This window comes from Ochotona princeps, chromosome 20 (genome assembly GCF_030435755.1).
Source record: "Ochotona princeps isolate mOchPri1 chromosome 20, mOchPri1.hap1, whole genome shotgun sequence".
NCBI lineage: Eukaryota > Metazoa > Chordata > Mammalia > Lagomorpha > Ochotonidae > Ochotona > Ochotona princeps.
Genome location: NC_080851.1, coordinates 11,327,523 through 11,347,885, shown reverse-complemented (window position 1 = coordinate 11,347,885; position 20,363 = coordinate 11,327,523). Strand labels below are relative to the sequence as shown.

At 43.9% G+C, this 20,363-nt stretch overlaps 1 protein-coding gene across 14 annotated transcripts in view; it reads right to left on the bottom strand.

The window, feature by feature from the left end:
• Nucleotides 1-687: 687 nt before the first annotated feature.
• PPP1R9A (protein phosphatase 1 regulatory subunit 9A) overlaps nt 688-20,363 on the bottom strand; it is a 249,209-nt gene continuing 229,533 nt past the window's right edge. For 5 of the 14 annotated variants that reach the window (XM_058678331.1, XM_058678330.1, XM_058678341.1 and 2 more), the window contains 7 exons: nt 19,071-19,158; nt 18,874-18,990; nt 9,657-9,855; nt 7,599-7,718; nt 6,858-6,881; nt 5,623-5,805; nt 688-4,288 (listed from right to left, as the gene is read on the bottom strand). In XM_058678331.1, coding sequence (XP_058534314.1) covers nt 4,076-4,288; nt 5,623-5,805; nt 6,858-6,881; nt 7,599-7,718; nt 9,657-9,855; nt 18,874-18,990; nt 19,071-19,158 — 944 coding nt within the window. In that variant the 3' untranslated portion in view covers nt 688-4,075. The remainder of the gene's footprint in view (nt 4,289-5,622; nt 5,806-6,857; nt 6,882-7,598; nt 7,719-9,656; nt 9,856-18,873; nt 18,991-19,070; nt 19,159-20,363) is intronic. The other 9 variants (XM_058678335.1, XM_058678339.1, XM_058678336.1 and 6 more) reach the window with 7 other exon arrangements.

Sequence of the window (20,363 nt, the reverse complement as noted above, 5' to 3'; positions counted from 1 at the left end):
GCAAGACTAACTTTCCCGAGACTTTTAAATCCCCAATACAAATGTAAACAAACCCTGCCAACATCTTCTGATTGTTTTTGGGCAGGAATCACTGAAGCATGCTCAGATTCCCCACAGTAGTTCTTCTGCGAATGTCCCTCATTCCTGATCCATCATGAGGAAAACAATTTTGATAGAAAAATACGGCTTTTTTTTTTCAGACCTCATCCTGAAATTTTCAAACATGTTAAATGACTTGGGTTCTCATGCCTCTTTTTCATTCAGAGAACACTTAGGGCCTAACGTTAAGTATGTCCCAGGGACATTACTGGCCAGTGTCCACTTAAGCCAAGTGCCCTTTGTGTCCAGGTCTGTTGCAATTACTTCTGAGTCATTCTAATGGAATTTGGTAGTTCCTAAATATCACAACAGACCTAAGGGTTTACAGCATATGTGCAGTATAGCACTCAGCTCTTCCTTTTGGAACTGTGAGGACACTTCCCTTGGGAGTTTTCTTGAAAACCATGGTTTAAAAGTTGAGTCTCCTCTGGAAGCTTAGTCTTTGTAATTTTAAATACATAAATGAATCAGGATATCTACCTAAATGCAAATGCCCATTTGCCCTTTTCATGAGGTCATTTTTTAAAGTACTATGCAAAGGAACTAGATGTAAACTCTCTGTCTTCAGAAACTGCAATGGCTGAGATTCCTGGGATGATTGTTGTACTCTGGGCTTAGGACATTGTCAGAGTTCAAGGCTAGAAGATAACTTTAGGGTCACAGGCAGTGACAAGGATTAATTTGGTCTTCCATTTTTCTTCTCGTGACTTTTATTTCAAACAGCCATAGAACACAAGATAGATGGTCTCATGTTTTCAGGCCAGTTGAAAGCTTGAGCAACCATGAACTACTGTGGGTAAAGAAGCGTATGTGCTGTTGGGATGTGGGAAATCAATGGCTGTCCCTGCTGAGGGAGACAGCACAACACAGCTCCCTGTCACGAAACCAAAAGGCAGCACTCATCAGAGAGTTAGAACAGGAGACATGAGGTTTCTGCCCTCACTGAACACTCGGGAGCAAACTCCAGATTCTGGCAAGAAAAGAATGAGGAAAAGATTGCACAGACTGCGAGTTATCTCAAGGGAGAAGGCCTTCAACAAAACATCTATTATAAAACTCAAATCCTTTGATGGAAAACCATAGCCCAGACACAGCTCAGCCAATGCTCTCGGAAGTTTGGCCCTGCCACCCACACTCACCCTGAATAGCCTTACCTATACCCCAAATACGTTTGGCATCAAGCTGTCCTTTGAGGATGTTTGTCACGAGCTTAGGGGATATGTCTCTTGGTGATTGCATATTCCCTTTTTGTTCATTTCCTGATAAGAAAGCAAAAGTCTTTTAAGCTTCATGAAGCAACAATTTTGTATTAAATTGGGTGTACACTGAAAACCCAGAGCAATAAAGTGGGAATTGTGCAAGACACTGGAACCTTGATTAGACATCATGCTCTACAGCCACTAAAAGAAGTCATGGGAACACAAAATGCTCACAAAACCCTGAGGTCCTTCACTTTGTTATCACACCCTTATAGCAAATTGGATGTCTTTCATACATTCAGCAGTTGAAAGCAGTAATGCTAAAGTAATTCAGTCTGACCTAAAAATACTATAATTTAACTTAAAAATAGCTATAAATCAAACTAGATGACTGAATTACAATTTGATTCATAACATTGTCAGGATTATAGGGACACTGATCTAAATACTGGAAATGTACAAATAAAGTTATAATAAAGAATAATATTTTTAAGATATGTAATAAAATGCAGTATAATAGATCATAAATTATGTGCGAGACAGACTTATAGACATTTTCAATATTTACATCCATTTTCAAATATTACCCACATGTAAACATAACTCATGATAAATCATCCTTCTAGTTCCACCCTTGGAATGAATGCAGTGAAACTTCCAGTGTTATCCAGATCACGTTTTTTTCCCCAAATATAAGCAAAAATGGCAAAAACTTACAAAGCAGATCTTAATAATTTAGTAATACTTTAGTATTAGGAAAAAAACCTTCCAAATTTCATAGTTCGTTAATAGTGGCTTCTCGTTTCTTGTAATATTAATAAATAGCGAAGCACCAGACATCTTAAGATATTCACAGAGCATCCAGCACGGCAGTTTCATTATCAGACCCCGTGTGAAGATGGAGAGGATAGCACAGCAGTGACTTTGATCATGGTAAAACACAGTGTTCCTCTCTGTCACCCTGGCTGAGGATCATGAATGCATGACTGCTACCTATAATGAAACAGATTCAATTCCAACTGAAGAGGAAAGTGGCCTTGGGGGTAGGGAGAGGATTACAAATTTCTTATTTGGACAACTCCAGAAATCAATATTCTGATAAGAAAAGAGAAAATTACACTTTTAGAATCCACGATTGGGCTAAGAGGGCAAGAAGTCCCTGACTTCTCTGATAGCTGTGTCGCTCAAACACTGTCCCAAGGCTCTGCAAATACACCACTTCCGATGGAGAGTCATGGAGTGCTGAGAACAGAGCAGGGCCCTAACAGTGGCAAAGGATGTAAAACCATCATCTAAGAATTCAGCCGGCAGCGAGTCTCACTCTGCAAGGTGTCCTTTAGAAAGCAGGTGACCTCATCTGAGAGCAGTGCAGCCAAGAGAACCAAATCCCCAAGCATAACAAGGAAAACAAAAGCAAGCAGACTAATACAACCCACTCTCTCCAGAGGAGTTTTGCCTTCTCCACCTGCTCTAGTCTCCCACACTCGACTTTGGTAAAATACTGAACTCCTTAATACTGGCTTGAAAAGAATTCTGTAAAGTTCTTCTACTGCTCAGGTGTCGTCTGTGGACTGCTGAAAGCAAACTGGAGCCATACAGTGAAAATCTCTTAAACTTTGGAAGAGAATCCTAGGAAGAGACCACTTGAAACTTTTGTAAAACAGAGTAGACAGCTCTCCTTGGGAGGAAACTTCTGTGTCCCCGAACGCATCATCTGTGGGCTGGATGTTATGCAAACTTAAGATTTTCTTTAACCGATAATTTTTTCTTAAAAGATCATTTGTTAAAACACTAACTGAGCCCACTTGGGAAATGTTGAGTAGAAAATATTGACAAGTTCCTGATGTGTCACAGGCAGAATGTTCCCCATGAGAGGACATGTGAAAATACTGGATTTCCTTGAAAATCAATTTCCTGTTCAATCTTTTGGGGCTGGGGGAAGAAAATGAACCGTGTTGCATTTGCTGGTGTTGCTGACATACTGAGCACACAGCGGCAGCCAAGTAAACAGCACATCCCAATATCCCACTGCGGCAATAGTGTCCGATGTTTTTCTTCATTCAGGAGTACCTGGAGGATAAATGTTACCCTCAGAATTCCAAGGTAATAACTCATCCACATGCTTAAGGCTTCTGCTCCTTCTACAGCTAACAAATAGCTCTAATTCCTTCTTTCTGGCTCCTTGCAGGAACACAGGTGGGTGAGCCATTCTCTTCAGAGTGTGATCACTTGGCAGAGTGCCCATGGGGTACTCTCCCCATGGGGTTGTCCTACTGAAGGGGAGCATGTCCCCAAACACAGAAACAGAATCTGCCATCTAGACATTCCGTCCTGATCCCAGATCTCACAGCAGGGTGCTCTAGGCTGTGCAGAAATGCATGGTCGATCACTTTCTAGACCTCACACTGAAAATACACTCCATGAACAACACCAGGGTGTGTCATGCTCTCGCCAGGCAGGTTCCTGCTGGTTCTCCCAGGGACACAACACATCCAACACATCACAGGATGTTGGTATGGAAAAGATTTGCTACCTTGCATCTCTCACAAATGAGCTCTCTGGTTTGTTAATAAACCAGAGGTGTCAAAGGATGATATCAATAGGTTAGAATTACGAGTGCGTTCTATCATGGCAGAAAACACAATTCCTCAGCACATTGTTCCTCAAGCTGCCTACAGCTGCACTACCAGGTCGTCCGTCCCCCTTATCTTCCGGGCAAGGGGCAGGCAGGGAACAGCGGGCTCTCTGCGAGAGCTTTGCCCCTTGGCAGAGGTGCGTCACTGCTCGCCAGCGCCCTCCACAGCAGTGGACGCCAGCTTCTCTGTCTTTCTGGTCTTCCTCTGCATTTGCTCTTGTTCCTTTCTCCTTAACTTTTCTCTTTGCTTTTCCATCTTCTCTTGGGCCTTCCGAGCTTTCTCTAGAGACATCTTCATCTCCTTGAGTTTTTTTTTGACCACTGCCCGGTCCTGGGATGAAGTCATTCCAAGAGCCTGACAAAGGAAGCACAGGTACAGCCTGAGTTGGAAAAGCCACGACCCGTCTGTGGACGAAGAGGTTACTCTCACAATCGGCTCAGATTTATGGAGGAACTGAAGCATAAATTAGCAAGGCACTGAGGAAAATTTGGCTCATGTGCTAAACACGTACCAACTGTGGGATCCTGTTTGGTCTTTGAAGTCTAAAAAGTAAGCCCCTGAAGGTCACTAAGTGGACACCTTTCCAAATCGGTAACTCACGTCTGAACAAATGGGGGAAAAATAGACTGCTATTCCATTTCTCACACATCTGGGCTGTCGACATGATGGGCAAAAAAACACTTCACAAGGTCAGGCAGGCATCTGATGCTATAGGAAAGGTGGGAGGCAGTGCACTGATTTCCCTGCTGCCTAGGGATTTATCTCCAGTGAGAACCAAGGATGTTGTTGGGACCAGAATGCATGTGCCAGCATGGTCCACCATTCATTCCCTGTAGGCAGGCCTAACACGGAAGCCTAATTATAATAGGGTGGTAGCTCACTGCATGTGGAATGCAGACGAGGGGAATTGGTTGTGTACTTTAAATGTTCTATGACCTTCAGACACCACAGTGGGATGCATCCATCTCCCCAGCAGGGAGGCCCTGTCAATGGGGCCTTCGGCTATTGACTGATCCCTAACCTTTTCCAGGCTGTCAAGAGCTGCTTATCTGCCCATCAGCCTGGCATGGCTAGGGATTTCGGGGGGAGGGTTTTGGGGAGTGGGAGGGTGGCTGGAGTGGAGCCTGGAACTGGCTGTAAGTAACTTCTGCCCTTTTCCCATGGGGTGGGTACCACTTCAGTCTCTAAGACAGATGGACGGGACAAGTGGAGATGAGAATGTGATGGGGCGGGGTGGGGAGAAAGCCATGGCCTGTATTTGCGGAAGGAAGTTTTTGGAGAAAACCATTCCAGCATTGAGTGTTGTGTAGGGAAGAGTGGGGGTGGAGTAGCATGGATAAGCGAAAGACGGCCAAATATTGGGGCCTTAACTCTAATGCTATGAGCAAGTCCACATTGGCCATTATTAACACTCACATCACATAGGAAGCATGCAGAGTTAATAAATGGTCCATGTGTTGCTGGGTGGAAGCCATGAAGTGGGCCCTTCGCTCTCCTAATCAACAGCTTGGCAGTTGATTTAGGACCCCTGATCACCTTCTGAAACCTCATTCACTTCTCATTCAAATCATTTCAGCATTTCATCAACTGAGATATGCAAAATGCTCTTATCTAATGAAAAACATTTCAGGTGCTTTGAAGAATACAAATTATACCTGGGGACCTACCACAGACATATAATTCGTTACCTTCAGTTTATTTCCATCCAATTGCAGGAGCTGCTCTCCAGTGATGTTTTGGGCACTGAATTCAGATACATACTGCTCCAGATTTAGGCCCATTAACCAGTGGGAGACCTGCTGCACGCTCCACTCCTGAACGGCCCGATTCTGACACTGACTGTGTTTGGGAGACTGTCCGTCATCAAGGATCTGAGACAGGAATGTTATGCAGTGTTGTTAAAGGACGAGAAACGTCATGGCTCGCATTATGCTAGCAAAGCAATTTCTTCATCGACTAGAGCCACATTTACTGCTCAAACACAAAATGATAAGCTGATGCCTCTGGCTGTGTTAGAAAGAAAACACTTTCACCTATATATTTTTAGGTATTTAGAAAAATAAAAACCTCCCCATATAAGGTAGCATTATTCATGTATGAAGTTTAATACTGAAAAGATAACATTCTCATGTGGTAAGCTTTCGCAATGAAAACACCCTGAAAAAGATGATCAGATGTGGAAAGCTAGTGCTTTGCAACCTCTGCACACATTGTGTCACTCCGCATTTCTCCTGAAGAGACACTGGAATTTTGTAAAACTACACTTAGAAAATGCAGAAATAGTTTTCACTTGGAATAGGAGAGCTTGGAGCCCTCGAGCCTTCTTAGGGGAAAGTTCCCAATCATGATTTTGTTTTGGCAGCACGCACATCCCAGGAACAAGGGGCAGGTGGTGTCCATAAGGGTTTCTCCCCTGTGGGGAGTCTGAGGTGCAGGAAGGACTACAGGATCTGGCCAAGACCCTGTGGCTGGAAAGTGCTAGAAAGCAACTGCAGGTGCTTTCTGTCCTGTCTCCTGTCAGACTCAGCCCACTACAAAACATCCCTTATGACAGCATGGAGAGGCATCGTTATGCTGACAGAAGATGAGGGGCACAAGTCACCCTGGACACCCACACGGGGGACACAGAGGACCAAATGGGGTAAGCTGAGATGAAGGCTGAGGCCATGGCAGAGAATGGGCTGTGCCAAGGCAATGGTGATGGGAGGTGAGTCAAGGAATGGGCAACTGGGACCTGCTCTCCTCTCTGGGCAGCTCTTCAAGCAGGATGCAGGCAGAGGCCATGAGGGAAGCTGTCTCATGGGGAACGCCTCCACTAGAGGGGACAGTGCTCCTGAAATGTATGGCTCTTAGTCCATGTGCAAAGAACAGTGAGCAAGTTTAATCAATAACCGCACAAGTGACCACATCCAGGCAAGCTCACCTCATCATCTATCATATCCAGGCTCTGAGCGAGGGAGCAAGAAAGGAATCAAGAAAAAACAAACAAAAACATGTTACAGAACCATGACCCACAATGTATTCAGAACACAGCTTAAGAATTAGAATCATACCGATCTTGAAGGACATAGGCAGTTAAGTTTATGAGGAAAGAGAAAGGTTTTACATAAAAATCCTGTTAGATGCAAACAAGGAAAATATTATATAAGAGTCAAATGACATTTATGCTAATTATACCCCTCTAAGAACTATGTGCACCATGGATGTAGTTTCCAATAATTCTAAGCAATGTTCATCCAGACCCAGGTTGCTAAGCAGGAGGGGCACTTGCTTCCCGGCCTCACCCCAACAGTGCTGTCTCCTGCAATGATTCCCAATCAGGGGTTGTCCTATCCCAAAGGTGAGTCAGCATCTCAGGCCCAGGGCTGCTGGAGGGGAGGCACAGGAGAAGACGGCTGTTTTGAACATGCAGGTGATTTCTGAGCTGCTGTTCCATCTGGCCCTCCAGTGACTGCTTCACCTTTCCAGTTTTCTGAGCTATGGAAAGGGGTTTTTCACAACAACACTTGGCTGTCAGACAAAAATCAAACCCAACCCAATACAACCCAGAAAGCACAGTGTGTCCTGAAGACATCCTTGCAAAACTACCCTAGAGACATCTTCCCAGTGAGGGTTCCCAGTGCCAGTAGGACAGGCGAGAGCAGCTCTCTTGGCATGCAAGTACCTCATCTGATGACAGCACTACGGACTGCGAGAGCCCTGGAGTTTTGGGTTCTGCTCCCAGGCCACTCAGGTCTGCAGAACTGGTACTGCTGGGACTGAAGTCGTCATTGAAGGTAAAATTCTGCCAAAAGAAAGGAAGCTGAGGGTCAAGTGGGCACGATGCATGAGCCAGAGGTTAGAAGTGTCTGCAAGTTCCAGAAAGGTTGTTGTTAAAGTGACCTGAGGAGTTTGGCTGGATAGCAGCTACCACCGAGGGGGTGACTAGCAACATGGTGCCTTCTCCAGCTAATGGGGCACTCAAGGTGCTCTCCCCTTCTGGTGGAAGGCGAGGCATTTTAGAGAAATCACGCTTTCATCTCTCTTCAAGGGTACAGAATTCATTATCCTCAGCAGCTGCTCAGAAGAGTAATATTAATAAACCTCTCTTCTTTGACCCTAATCGTGATGAGTAACAGTGTTAAGTAACAACACAAGATGGTGTGAAGAGGCTGAGTTATTAAGAACAGATGGCAATTCCTATTAGCAAGGTAGCTGAGGCACCCCTGGGAAGGATAGCACATTCTTGGCTGTGATAAATACTGTGCATGGTGGCAGATCCTCTCCTGGATGTACCCTTGAAGAAGATGGGCCAACAGTACACAAGTTGTACACACTAGAAGACAACTCTCTCCCAGTTCCAGCATGTAGCAAAGGGAATGCAGCATGGGGCCATGCTTGCTGTCAAATAATCACTTGGGGGTGTAGGAGGTTGGATTCAGTAAGTCAAATGCTCCGCCCACTCCCATCTCTGGCATCAAATGACTTAATGCTATGTGGCTGTAGCGGGAAAGCATTTTAAACCAACTCTGGAGTGTCTTTAGTGCCAAGATCATGAGAGAATCATTCAAGAAACATTTAGATGTCTCAGATCCAATCTGAATATGTCTCCAGGCCAAATGGGTCTATTGGTGTTACAACACCTGTTGCAAAGAAAGCCCTCCTAGGGTTTGATTCCCCAAAGCTCTGAGCACCTTACCATCTTGTTTCAGAGCCCGCTTCTTTAGCACCTGGGCTGGTCAGAGTGTCCTGTTAGGCTAACTTGCACTGGGAGGAGTGGGTTATCAAGAATGAACACTGTTCCAGAAGTTGTAAAACCCAGTACCAGACAAACTCCAAGGTTTTGCTACAACTTTAGGAAAGGATCCTCAAGGCCAGGCCAGGAGCAAGCGCAGGGCAGCAGCCAGGCAGCAGAGTGCTGAACACAGAACTTCCCCCGTGCTGCTGTCTGTGGAGATACAGGGGCAGGCCCCTGGTCAACACCCCCAGAAGAAACATGAAAAACTCAGCAACTATTATTAGTCACATCTTTCTGTTCAAGTGAGAAAGGCGGTTACAGAGAGAAGGACCCTAAGCACCGTCAAAGGGTGAGCCTACCCGATGGGGTTCAGGAAATTGTTAGCTACGATTTGCAGTGTCATGCTGGAAATCACCACCGTGCACTTTAAGGGCAAGTTACACCCGTGCAGGACACTAGCTGAAGAACTTTGGTGACAGGATTATAATAGTTGTGCAACAAGGAAATCTGATAAGAAAGGAAGGAGTGAGGGAGGTCGTTCTGCTTGTGTTGGTTTGTTTTAAGGAGTTCCATGTAGATGCACTAAATGCACATTTGGTCCCAAATATACTTGTTTTCCAGGAAATCCTGAAGAGCATGGTGAAAAACTTTTGTTATGTAATTTAAAGCAGAATATTTAGTAGACAGATCTATTCCCCAACCCATGCTTCAAATGCATCTCTCCCAGCATGGCTAAACAGTCAGACTGATTAAACAGCGATCTGTGAAAAGACAGACAAATCAAGGAGCACTGCACAATCTAGAACAGAACAGTGTTAAAGGAGGTGAAGGTTAGCTGGGGCTTTCTTTACCCCACACAGGAAATACCACGCACTGTGACTCTTATCACACTGGCTCTGCAGGTCCAGGGCACACACAAACAAGCTCAGAATGCTTTCCAAAGACTGGAGAGGAGGAGGGCTGGGGGTTGTCCTTGTTTGCGTGTTTAATCCACATGTTTTCTACCTTGGACCCCTTTTTATCTGAATTTAGAGTCTCAGGAGAAGGCTGAAGGGGGCTTGGAGGTGACGGCAGGTTTCCGAAGGCATAGGATCCTTTGCGACTTTCGTTAAACCATGAGAAAGGCATGCAAGGGGAGCGGGCAGAGGCCTGAGCTGTGGAAGGTGGCCTGGGCTTCCAGCTGTTCAGTCTGCCTCGGAAGAGCCTGTGTTGTGAAAAGAACAAGAGTGTCAGACAAAGCAAGTGTCACGGACATGAAATCTGAATCGACTCTGAATATGCTTCCAAGAAAGAGTTTTAGAAACTGTTTGACTCAACAGAGCAAAAAAAGTTGGCTGTCAATAGTGCTGATCTTACCAGGAATGTTTTGGGCATCTACATTCATCCCGTAACAAGGACTGTTATTTGCATGTTGTTCCTGCCTTGGCACATTTTTATTAAATGTGCCAAATAAGCATGTGTGGCTGATCATGTCTTGGAGGAATGCTGTTGGACTAACCCATCCAGCATTGTCTCCTTGCCATAAATGACATCAGCTCATAACCACCATTCTTCCCTGCTTTCCTCCGGAGTCCCATTCTCAAGGGGCAGAGACTTTAGCAAATGATGCACTTAAGACATCTGGATATTTGGCAGCTCATGATTTCCAAGTACAAGCACAGCTTACTGGTTTGTCACAGGAATCCCCAGGTGGAACACCAAGACCTGAACCCTTCCGAAGTCATGTGGGTCAGGGTCGACCCTTTCCTGGGATGTGTGCCTCTGGCCTTCTCTCAGCCTCTCTTTCCCCATCTGTAAAAAGTGGATTATTTTTTTTTATCTCAAATGTGGTCATTAATAATTAAGTGAGATAAATGTGTGAAAGTGCTTTGAAGACTATCCAGTGGTCTGTATTTATTACTTTCTTCTCAAACAATTAAAAGGCATTTGCCAAACACTGCTTGAAAACATATTTTCTCATTAATGCAGGTACTTTTGTGATTGTATTTATCTTTGTTTAACAGAAAAATAAATACCAGAATCCGAAGGGAGACCAGGGAGTGGTTTGTAAGCATGTTGTAAGAGACTGGTTCAATGTTGCAACGACACTGGAGACCCTCACTCATCCCTGCTGATGCCAAGCTTGCAGAGATCCTCTTTTAATAACTGTACCTGAACCCCACGGCTGGACAACTTGTACCTTACATGTCCACTGAATTTGTCTTCTTACAGCTCCTCTCAAAAACAAAACTGCAGACTAACTCACTTGTAGTCTATGTAAGCGGCCCAACTCCTAACTGTTCTGTTCATTCCCAAATGGTGGAACACCTGCAGAAGCACCTTGCAGACAATAAAGCACCCAGCCATGTTACAGCAGTGATAACTAGAGAAAGGAGGTGTCGCAAAAGTTCGGCTGAAAGCCCAGTAGCGAGCAATGAAAGTCCACTTGGAGGAGACCCCCTCTGGCCCCACAGACACCAAGCAGCAGATTCTGGGGGGATCCTGATGAGGGCTTTTCAGTTCTCTCTTTCAGGTCTTGCTCTGCCCCTGCTGAGGCTGCATCCCAGCCTCTTCATCTCTCTGTGTATCAGTGGCTTTAAAACCCCATGAACCAGCACGGCCTCTGCATGCTGCCTAGTACCTTCAAAGAAATGAACGGTGGTGTGCTTTGATTTGCTTGAACCTGGGATACAGAATACTCCTCTCCAAAAATAAATAAATAAGTAAATAAATAAATAAAAACCAAAAACCTATTCTATTATTTGAAAATTATAGATCTACTGGTTTACCAGACATATTTTCTAAAGTAAATGTTAATTTATTGGGGGGTGGTGGTAAATTGAATTCTTATTCTTAAGTATAGAAAAGGAGCAGAAAGTGTTTGGTAGTGGCTATTCCACTTTGGCCACTCCTATAGCCCATTGCATGTTGTATACAAATGCTCAGAATAACACAAAACCCTTCCTTCAATTCTCACTCCTTCCTTCCTCTTCCTCTTTTTCTTTTCACCTTCCTTCCCCAAATCAAGATGGACAGAAATAAACTCTCGGGGGCTCTGAAAGTAAGTTCAAGAAATTCCAAACAGCCACATGCTGCATGCTGCCTTGACTTGCTAATGCTTTGCTCTTGTCTATGGGTAAAAAAAATGTAACCACAAGACACAGCAATGTCCCTGATGCTCTGTTCTTAGTAACTGAGAGAAAGAATGGCTTTAAATTCAGTTTCTATTATCTATAATGTCATTTTTGGCATAGCTGGGTCTTGGTAATTATATGGTCTATAGCTAGTAAGTCTTTAGAGCAATTAACTAATTCACACACATTTTGAAGCAAGTTTATCCTGCGGCTGGCGTCCCAAAACCCAACTGCTCAGCTACCTGACCCATGGTGATTTTGCTGTTGTTGCTTTAACTTTGAACACAAGACTTGTGGATTATTCCGAATCCAGCTGAATGTCATCAGAATAACATTTTGGGTTCGGGCACTGCCACAACAGAAACAACGCAAGCAGGCCACAGAGCTGAAGCAGGTAGGTAGTGAAGGAAACTCCCTGGAGAAAGCCAGCTACACCCACGAGAAGGCTGCTGGTATCCATCCATTTAAATCAGATGCTGGAAGGATGCTGGAAGGTTCAAACATTCACCAAGGGAGCTGAGGGGGAAAGGCCAGCCCTCGCTGCTGAGTGCTTGGAGGCCTTATTGGATAACAGCCACGAGAAACGCATCCAAGTAAGGTTCCGGCCAACCACCCTACGCATAGTGTGCTTCCAGACCCTGATTTCTGGTCCAAAATCTTTCATCACTGTAGAATGTTCAACCTTTAGCTCAGTTGAGACAGTGACATTGCTCCATTCATGGGTCTGTCCCATGCCAGGAGGCTGTGAAATGTAATAGGCAAGAGGATCACATAAATAAAATCCATATGCTCATGTATAAATGTCAAGTTCAGGAATAATAAACATTACTTAGGCATTTAAGAAAATATGCGTTACTAGAAATTTGAGAGACAAATGTGTCTTGATTCTGTCAAGATTTTGTACCCCCTTAAATTCATTTTTTCCCACTGAAATTATTTTTATGTTTGTGCTTTTTGAGGTACATCATATGTTAACTGCATTGATAAGGCCATAGGGATGCCCGAAATACTCAACAAAAAATATTAAATTGATAAATACAGCTTCAAATGGGAGAGTTACAGGTGAGTTGTTTTGTTTTGCTATGGCTAAGCTGCCATCATTCAAAGGTCCCCACTGGGTCAGGTTTACTTTCAGGAGGAGTTACCTATTCACATATATCCTCCTCTTGATCCTGGTGTTTGCACACAGGTCCTGTGACCGTAAAGCAGGGGCTCACTTCTTCCCCAGCAGCAGGGTGTGTTAAAGGCTTGCACCCAAAAAACCAGACCACCAAATGCCCGATGGACCCCAAATCTCAGACATTCTTGGCAGACTGAGAATTATGCCTGGCTAAGTGTGCCTGGTGAGGTGTGACGCATCTTCACTATCTTCCTGGTTGGTTTTTTTTTGGGGGGGGTGTGGTCTAAACATATCTGAGTACAAAGTTTTGCTACATTCCTTTTCTAGTTAGATCTAGTTGTTTACTGGTATTGGTTCCTGTAACTCATGTTTCCTTATCCTGTTGCCTGAGACCTGGTGACTGTTTTTCAAATCCCTTGTGATCTGTCGTTAGGGTAACTTGTGTGCTATTTTTTAGTTAATTAGTAACTTTCATCTGCTTTCTTGCCCTGCAAAAATCATGGTAGAAGTTGCCCAGTATAAGTCAATAAAATGGGCAATAGTTCATCTTGCCTCTGCATTCCCTGTGTGCCAATTCTTCTTGGTGTGGCTGTCAGACCTCAAGTCCTGATCCCCCATAGAGGGACCTCTGAGAGGGTGGAGCTGGCCTCCAGGCTGGTGGCAAAGGCGACAATCCCCAACATACTGTCCTGGCATGATTTAACCTACCACCATCTTCAACAGAGATACTGTGTAAGTAGGACTGCTGGATGCATAATCCAGATAGTCTCCTACAAAACCCACCCTTGGATGAACAAGACTGCTGGCAAACTATGTATGGAGAATACTTGGCTTTCCATCCCTCCAATCAAACTTGCTTTAAATATAAAACATGACAGTGATAGCCGTTTATACTTGTTAAGGACTTAAAATGCACTTAAATATAATGTAGCCATTGCTCTCAAGAAGCAGACATATGTATGGACAGCTCCTCAACTTACAATAGTGTTACATCTTGATACATCCATCCTAAATTAAAACTATCCTAAATGGAAAATGCTTTTAACATTCCTAACATACCAAACAGTATTGCTCAGCCAACCAGCACAGTGTATAGTACTGATGGTCTCCTCCCATCTTGGGGATGACAAGTGCTACAGCTTGCTAGGCTGCCTGCTACCACCCGAACGCCATATCACTTCCCATTAGGCAAAGGTTTGAATTTAAAATTCAAGCTATGATTTCAGTAGAAATGGTTTTTGTAAAATCAGAAAGGCATTAAGCTGAACCATTTAAGTCGGGGACTCTATGTGTGTGTGTGTGTGTACAGTTTGTGTCTCCATTTTACAAACAAGGAAGTAGAGGCACAGAGAAGCTGTATAATTTGTCCAAAGTGCCAGGCGCCACAGCTGGGATCTGAACCCAGGTTCTCACCCAGTTGGACAAAATGTCCTTGGCTTTCACTGGAAGACCACTCTTAAGTAATGAGGTGCAACACTATTACATAACGGGAGTAATGGGAGTCTGCACCCCGCCCTTCCTATATCCCCTTCCAGCATTCAAGTTAATTGAAGGTGCAAAAAGTGCACCTGCTCCTGCCTTCTGCACCATTCACAACAACTGACAGAGCAGAAATTACTCTGGAGGTTCTGTGCACCTGGCCCCACCTGGCCCCACCTGGCCCCTCCTGCCTCCTGTAGGTTAGTTAACTGAAACTTTGGGCTCTGGTAACTCCCTTCCTGCCTGAAACTTTGTACTGCACGGCTCTCAGTCTGATTGGAGGATGAGAGCTTGAAAACCCCTGACTTTCACCACTCAGCACTGTGGCTCCTGGAGTGTAGCGGGAGCTTGTCATCAAGCTTGGGAAATAGACTCCTCCTAACATCCTACACTTGGGTCCAGTGTGGTCTCACACTCCGCACCAGTGACACTTACAAGGAAGGTATTATTGAGTTGCCTTTGAAGTGCTGACCTCACTTTCTTTCTTTCTTTTTGTCACTTAACTAGTTTTTAAATAAATCTTATGGTTGTAGTACTTCATACACAATAGATTTTTGGAGCAAAAGGGATTAGAATATACATTTCAAAAGAATAAACAACAAAAAAAGAATAAACAAATGCTTACATGCTTATTTGTGGACTAACTGAAAACTAAGAAACCAGAGAAGGATTTGTTTTCACAGATTTATAGATCAAAAAGTACTATCCAATAGAAACATAATATGAACGACATACATAAATTAAAATCTTTGGGCAGCCACATGGAAAAATAAGGGTAAAATTAATTCTAATAGTAATACATGTTTATTTACTTTCGCAAACCCAAAAACGTTTTAGCCAATCAGTGCAATAAACTTATTAATAGTATGTTTCATACTAGATTTTTTAAAAAGCATCTATTTTTCCTTTAGCAAATGCTGCACAGACTGGCATGCTACAACTGCTCCGCAGCCACATCTTACTGGAAGATGCCAATTTGGACAGAGCACAGGGATAGATGGCGAGTAGATGCCATGTGCTTTTATGTCCAATCCACCACTATTTTTTTTAAAGACTTATTTATTTTTGTTACAAAGTCAGATATACAGAGAGGAGGAGAGACAGAGAGGAAGATTTTCTGTCCGATGATTCGCTCCCCAAGTGACCACAATGGCTGGTGCTGTGCCGATCCGAAGCCGGGAACCAGGAACCTCTTCCGGGTCTCCCACATGGGTGCAGGGTCCCAATACATTGGGCCATCCTTGACTGCTTTCCCAGGCCACAAGCAGGGAGCTGGATGGGAAGTGGAGCTTCCGGGATTAGAACCGGCACCCATATGGGATCCAGGTGTGTTCAAGGCGAGGACTTTAGCCGTTAGGCCACGCCGCAGGGCCCAATCCACCACTATTTTTGTAGGAATCAAGGTGATTTGCCTAAAATCAGGACTAGCACAGATTCACTTTCACAGTAGACTGGCATGTCCCCTGTCACTTTGCTAATGACCCGCTATTCTATCTGAGGTAACTTATCTGCTCACTGGACTAAAGAGTTAGTGACTGAACTGGAAGTTTCTCCATAGATTGCCAAGATGACACTGTACTGGCATCCATATTTTCCTATTCTAGAATTTAGGACAGAATTTTCTTTCATCCTGTGGCATGTACTTAAAAGCATGACCATGCCCTGACAGCTAATTTGTTATCTACTATGCTGCCTGCTTAAGTCAGAATGTTCACTAAGCACATATTTGAAAAGGGACAGGGCCAAGTGGTACTTTTTGGCTGGGTTTAGTTGTTACTAGAGCTGGTGGGCTCATCTCTTTTCTCCATTTGTCTCATGTTGGTTATGTGTATGAACAAAAAGTATGGCCTCTTTAAAAATCTGATAGCCCTGAGTTCTACTTGACTGATGAACTCAGTAGGTGTTTAAAACCTCACAAGAAGAAGGTGAGAAATCTCACTGATAAGATTACTAACTCTGGGAGTACTTCCCTTCTTTCTGTGAGAAAGCCTTGTAGGGCTGGGGAGCCTCTTCCAGGCGCTTCTTTATAACTAGACCAGCCCACCCAGCATGGGATTTAGGGTGAGTTTGGAAAGCAACTCAACTGCATCAAACCCCTACTGGGCAGTAATTCTGTTCTTCCTGCAATGTGTTATTAGGTTCTGGGCCTGTTATCAATCTCTATAGGAGAACAGAGGCTGTCATTAGATTTGATTAGTGTCAACCAATTACTCTGAAAGCTAAAAAATTGATTTTTTGGAAACAGAGAAATGTCCCTTTTCTCTTTATTATTTCAATTATATAGATTCCTCTCTATCTTGCCAAGAGTCTAGTGTAATTACAAATAATTATAAAAAATGACGATTCTAGCTGAAGCTTACTTCATAGCATTGGTGCATGTGGGACACTTGTGAATCCAGCGGGAAAGAAGTTGAGGGAGGCTGGCGCTGGTAGGGAAGGCAGGGTGCAGATAACGCCCTGTCCCTGCTTACTTGTGGGGAGCACTCCCTGATGGCGCAGACTCCTAGTTGATGTCTCCCTGTGGCTGTTAATGCTCACTCCATTCTGAGACGGAGGCTCCAGGTGAGAGCCCAGGGCCGTCCTGACCCCAGACCCTCCAGGAAGCACAGTGTCATTTCAATCATGCCCCGGTTTGTGGCTCTCCAGGTTCTTTTTTTTTTTCCTTTCAATTTTTACTTATTTATTTTGTATTTTACAGGCAGAGACAAAGAGTGGCAAGGGAGGGAAGGAGGGAAGGAGCGAGGGAGAGACAGAGAGAGAGAGAGGGCATTTGCTCACTCTCAGTCTCTGCTTTGCTCCCCAAATGCCCACTATGGTCAGGAGGTAGAATGCCACCCGCATGTGCCAGGTGAGTGGCAGGAACCTGCTCAGTGAGCCCTCACCTGCTGCTGCCCATCAACCAGAGCTGGGGTTTCTGCCGCAGGACACAGGCATCCAAACTGTTACACACTAACACCCACCCGGTGTCGCTTCGAAATGATTTTACTACCTTTTTTTTTTCCTTACTAACAAGGTTTGATAGTTTCCTGTTTGTGATTTTAAGGTACACAGTAAACCATTTTATATTTCTCAAAATCATTTTGCTTTTGAGTTGCTTTGGCCTTAGAATTGTCTTCAATTTTCTGTCCTCAATATAATGAGAGGTTTCTGACCTTTCTTTCACTGTCATAAAGCAAACCCAGTCTAATGAAATCATCTTGGAATTCTCTTTCCTCTTCCCTACCCCATCCACCACAATACCACAGGGAAGGCGCTGCTTCTCGTTAAGCTGTATGTCAGGGAAGAGGGGGGACGCAAACAGCAGGAGCGCTGGATAAGTGATCTCTAAATGACTTCACGGAGTCTCATTTTCAGCAATGTTGTCTCTTCCTTCCATAGGCTACAGTACTGAGATGACCTGAAGTTTCATAAAGAAATTTACGTATCATTAAATGCATAAATAGCCGCAGGCGGAATGATGTGTTGGGAAGGCATCCAGACAGGAGCCCCAAGCCCCAGCTTGACATTAATTACCTGCTGCACAGCTCAGGACAAATCAATTCCACTCTATGAAGGTGAAGTTCTTCCTCATCAAAGCATGCCACCATTATCTGCCCTTTCAACTTCATTGTGCAGACCAGAAGAAGTGATAAACAGATGACTGCTTTGTCAGTTGCAAATAATGATGATCATTACACAAAAAATTATTATAATTCATATTTCTGCATCTTTCACAACTGCCACCTCTCATTTCATACGCCGTACATGCAGGCTCTCTTCATCCTTGCAATCACCATAGAGTGTTACGACCCTCACTTAGCATAAGACAATGAATGCACAGAAGGTTCAGTAACTTATCCAACACTTAAAAAATTTCAGTGGAAGAGCTAAGATTCAGATCCAAGCATGCCAACCTGAGTTTCATGCTTCACTGTTTTCCTATACAGATCCAAGTTGAAAAGTATGAAATATCAGAATTAACTTGGGAAAATGTAACAGTATGCTGTTCAGAGTTCACTTCTCTATAGGAAATTCTTTCCTGAACAGTAAGCACAGTTGATGGCGCCAGCAAAATCAATCAGGCAGCCAAGATCAGCAAGAAAGGGTGGTCGGGCATACATGCACACGGATAGATCAGTCTTGAATGCCAACAAGGTTCTTAAGAGCAAAGCTACCCTTTCAGACTTAATCAAAAAAGTAGAAAGTACCAACATCGTGGGCAGCTAGGCCCCCCTTCCACCAAAAAATGATAAATGTCCAAATTATCACAGAAATATATTTATAATGCATTTTAGTTAAACATCTATTGAAACCATTCATACAGTCATAATTCTGTAATTAGGGACTAATTATAGCCCAGACGCAGGCTATAACTGGAACAAGACAAATATAAATTGTGCAATTTTTCTTCTGTACCACCTCTAGGAATATGAGTCTATTTCAGAGACAGTGACTAGTGATTTTGGTTAGCCACAGAAAAGGGTGCCAAAGAGTTAGGTATAAAAATAAGTCTGTGTTCTTAATCACCCACCAGTACCTGCTACCTGCAGAAAACCTAGTGGCTTCCTTTTCTTTCTCTTTCCACTTCTTTCCCTTGTTGGAATTCCTTCGCAAAGGTGCCCTATAATGACAGCACACAGTCATTAAACTGAAAGCCAACATTTTCTACTAATCCTCCTTTGCAGACTGCTTGTTTGTTTGTTTTTTTTAACCCTGGAAGTTGCTTACCCTAGATCCACAAACTTCTGTTTAATTTTTCCTCCTTGTGCCACCAACGAACTGGAAGTCTTTGGTGATCTGGGACCTTTGGCACCATCTAGGATATACACATAGATGAAAAAGGACAATTATTATTTAAAACTTATGAGGGAAATGTCAATGTGCCTCTGAGTCTAAATCATATGTCTAAATTCCTTACTACAAAAGAAAATCATAAACTTTGATGAGTGGTAAGAAATCTGGCTGCTTTTGGGGGGCATCTGCTACAGCATGAGCGGGGCTGGTGGACCAAGGCCCAAGTTTATCACAGAGTTTTAATTTTAAATCTGTTGGAAGGAAGAAGGTGACCAAGAGGAATATCACTGGAGGGCCGGTGCACTCAAAGCACCAACCAATGTCACTTTCATTTCTATTCCTTCTCTGGCTTCAAGTCCTGGCTTCAAATGACTGGGCTCTGCCCTCCATATCTCTCTTATCTTTGCGTTTTGTGCCCATTAGCAAGGACCCACCCCATTCTTTGAAGACTCCCAACTCTTTAAAGTCCCAAAGAGCCACCTTTGAGAGTCTGAGGGATTTAGGAAGGAAGTGAGAGCTGAAGTTTTACTCTCTGGTATCTTCCTTGTCCAGTGATGATGGCCTGCGGCCAGAACAGAACGTGAAAGTGGGGGTGGGAGTGGAAATGGGGGACTGTTAGGTAAGAGAGCAGCTCTGGAACATACAACACTCTGAAAGGTCATTCTTGGTGGCTGGGTTGGAGCTCCTTGCTACTCTGGTGGTGTGGGGACACCCAACCTCTCCAGCACATTCAGCCAATAGGGCTTTTACTCTTTGGAGTTAAGCTTTCATTGGTGGGGCATGGGGAAACTTGAAATGATGCTAGAAACCCAACTGAAGAGAGCTTTGCAAAAACTAGACTTCACAGGTGGCACTTCCTTCACCACAGATAGGGCTGGCAGCTCTGAGAAGCGTGGCAGCAGAAGACAGTGTTCGGTGTTACGGATCAGCATGGCCGATTATCTGACCCGCAGGACCACTGTTGTTTTTCCTTGATGTGTGTTATGCTGTGAGACTAGTCCTCCCTAACTGTTCCATCTTTCAAAAATTTCCAAAAAAAAAAAAAGGCTGATGAATTTTTCTGGAACAGAGTACAGAGGAAGTGGTCATCCTAAGACAGTGTTCAGTTATTATTCTTAGTTGATTTTGCTTGTGATTTGTATCTACTTTGGCAAGGAATTTCTAAACCAGCATTGACAAGACTTCCTGAAAGAACATCAAGAATACACCAGTGTCCATTCATGCATC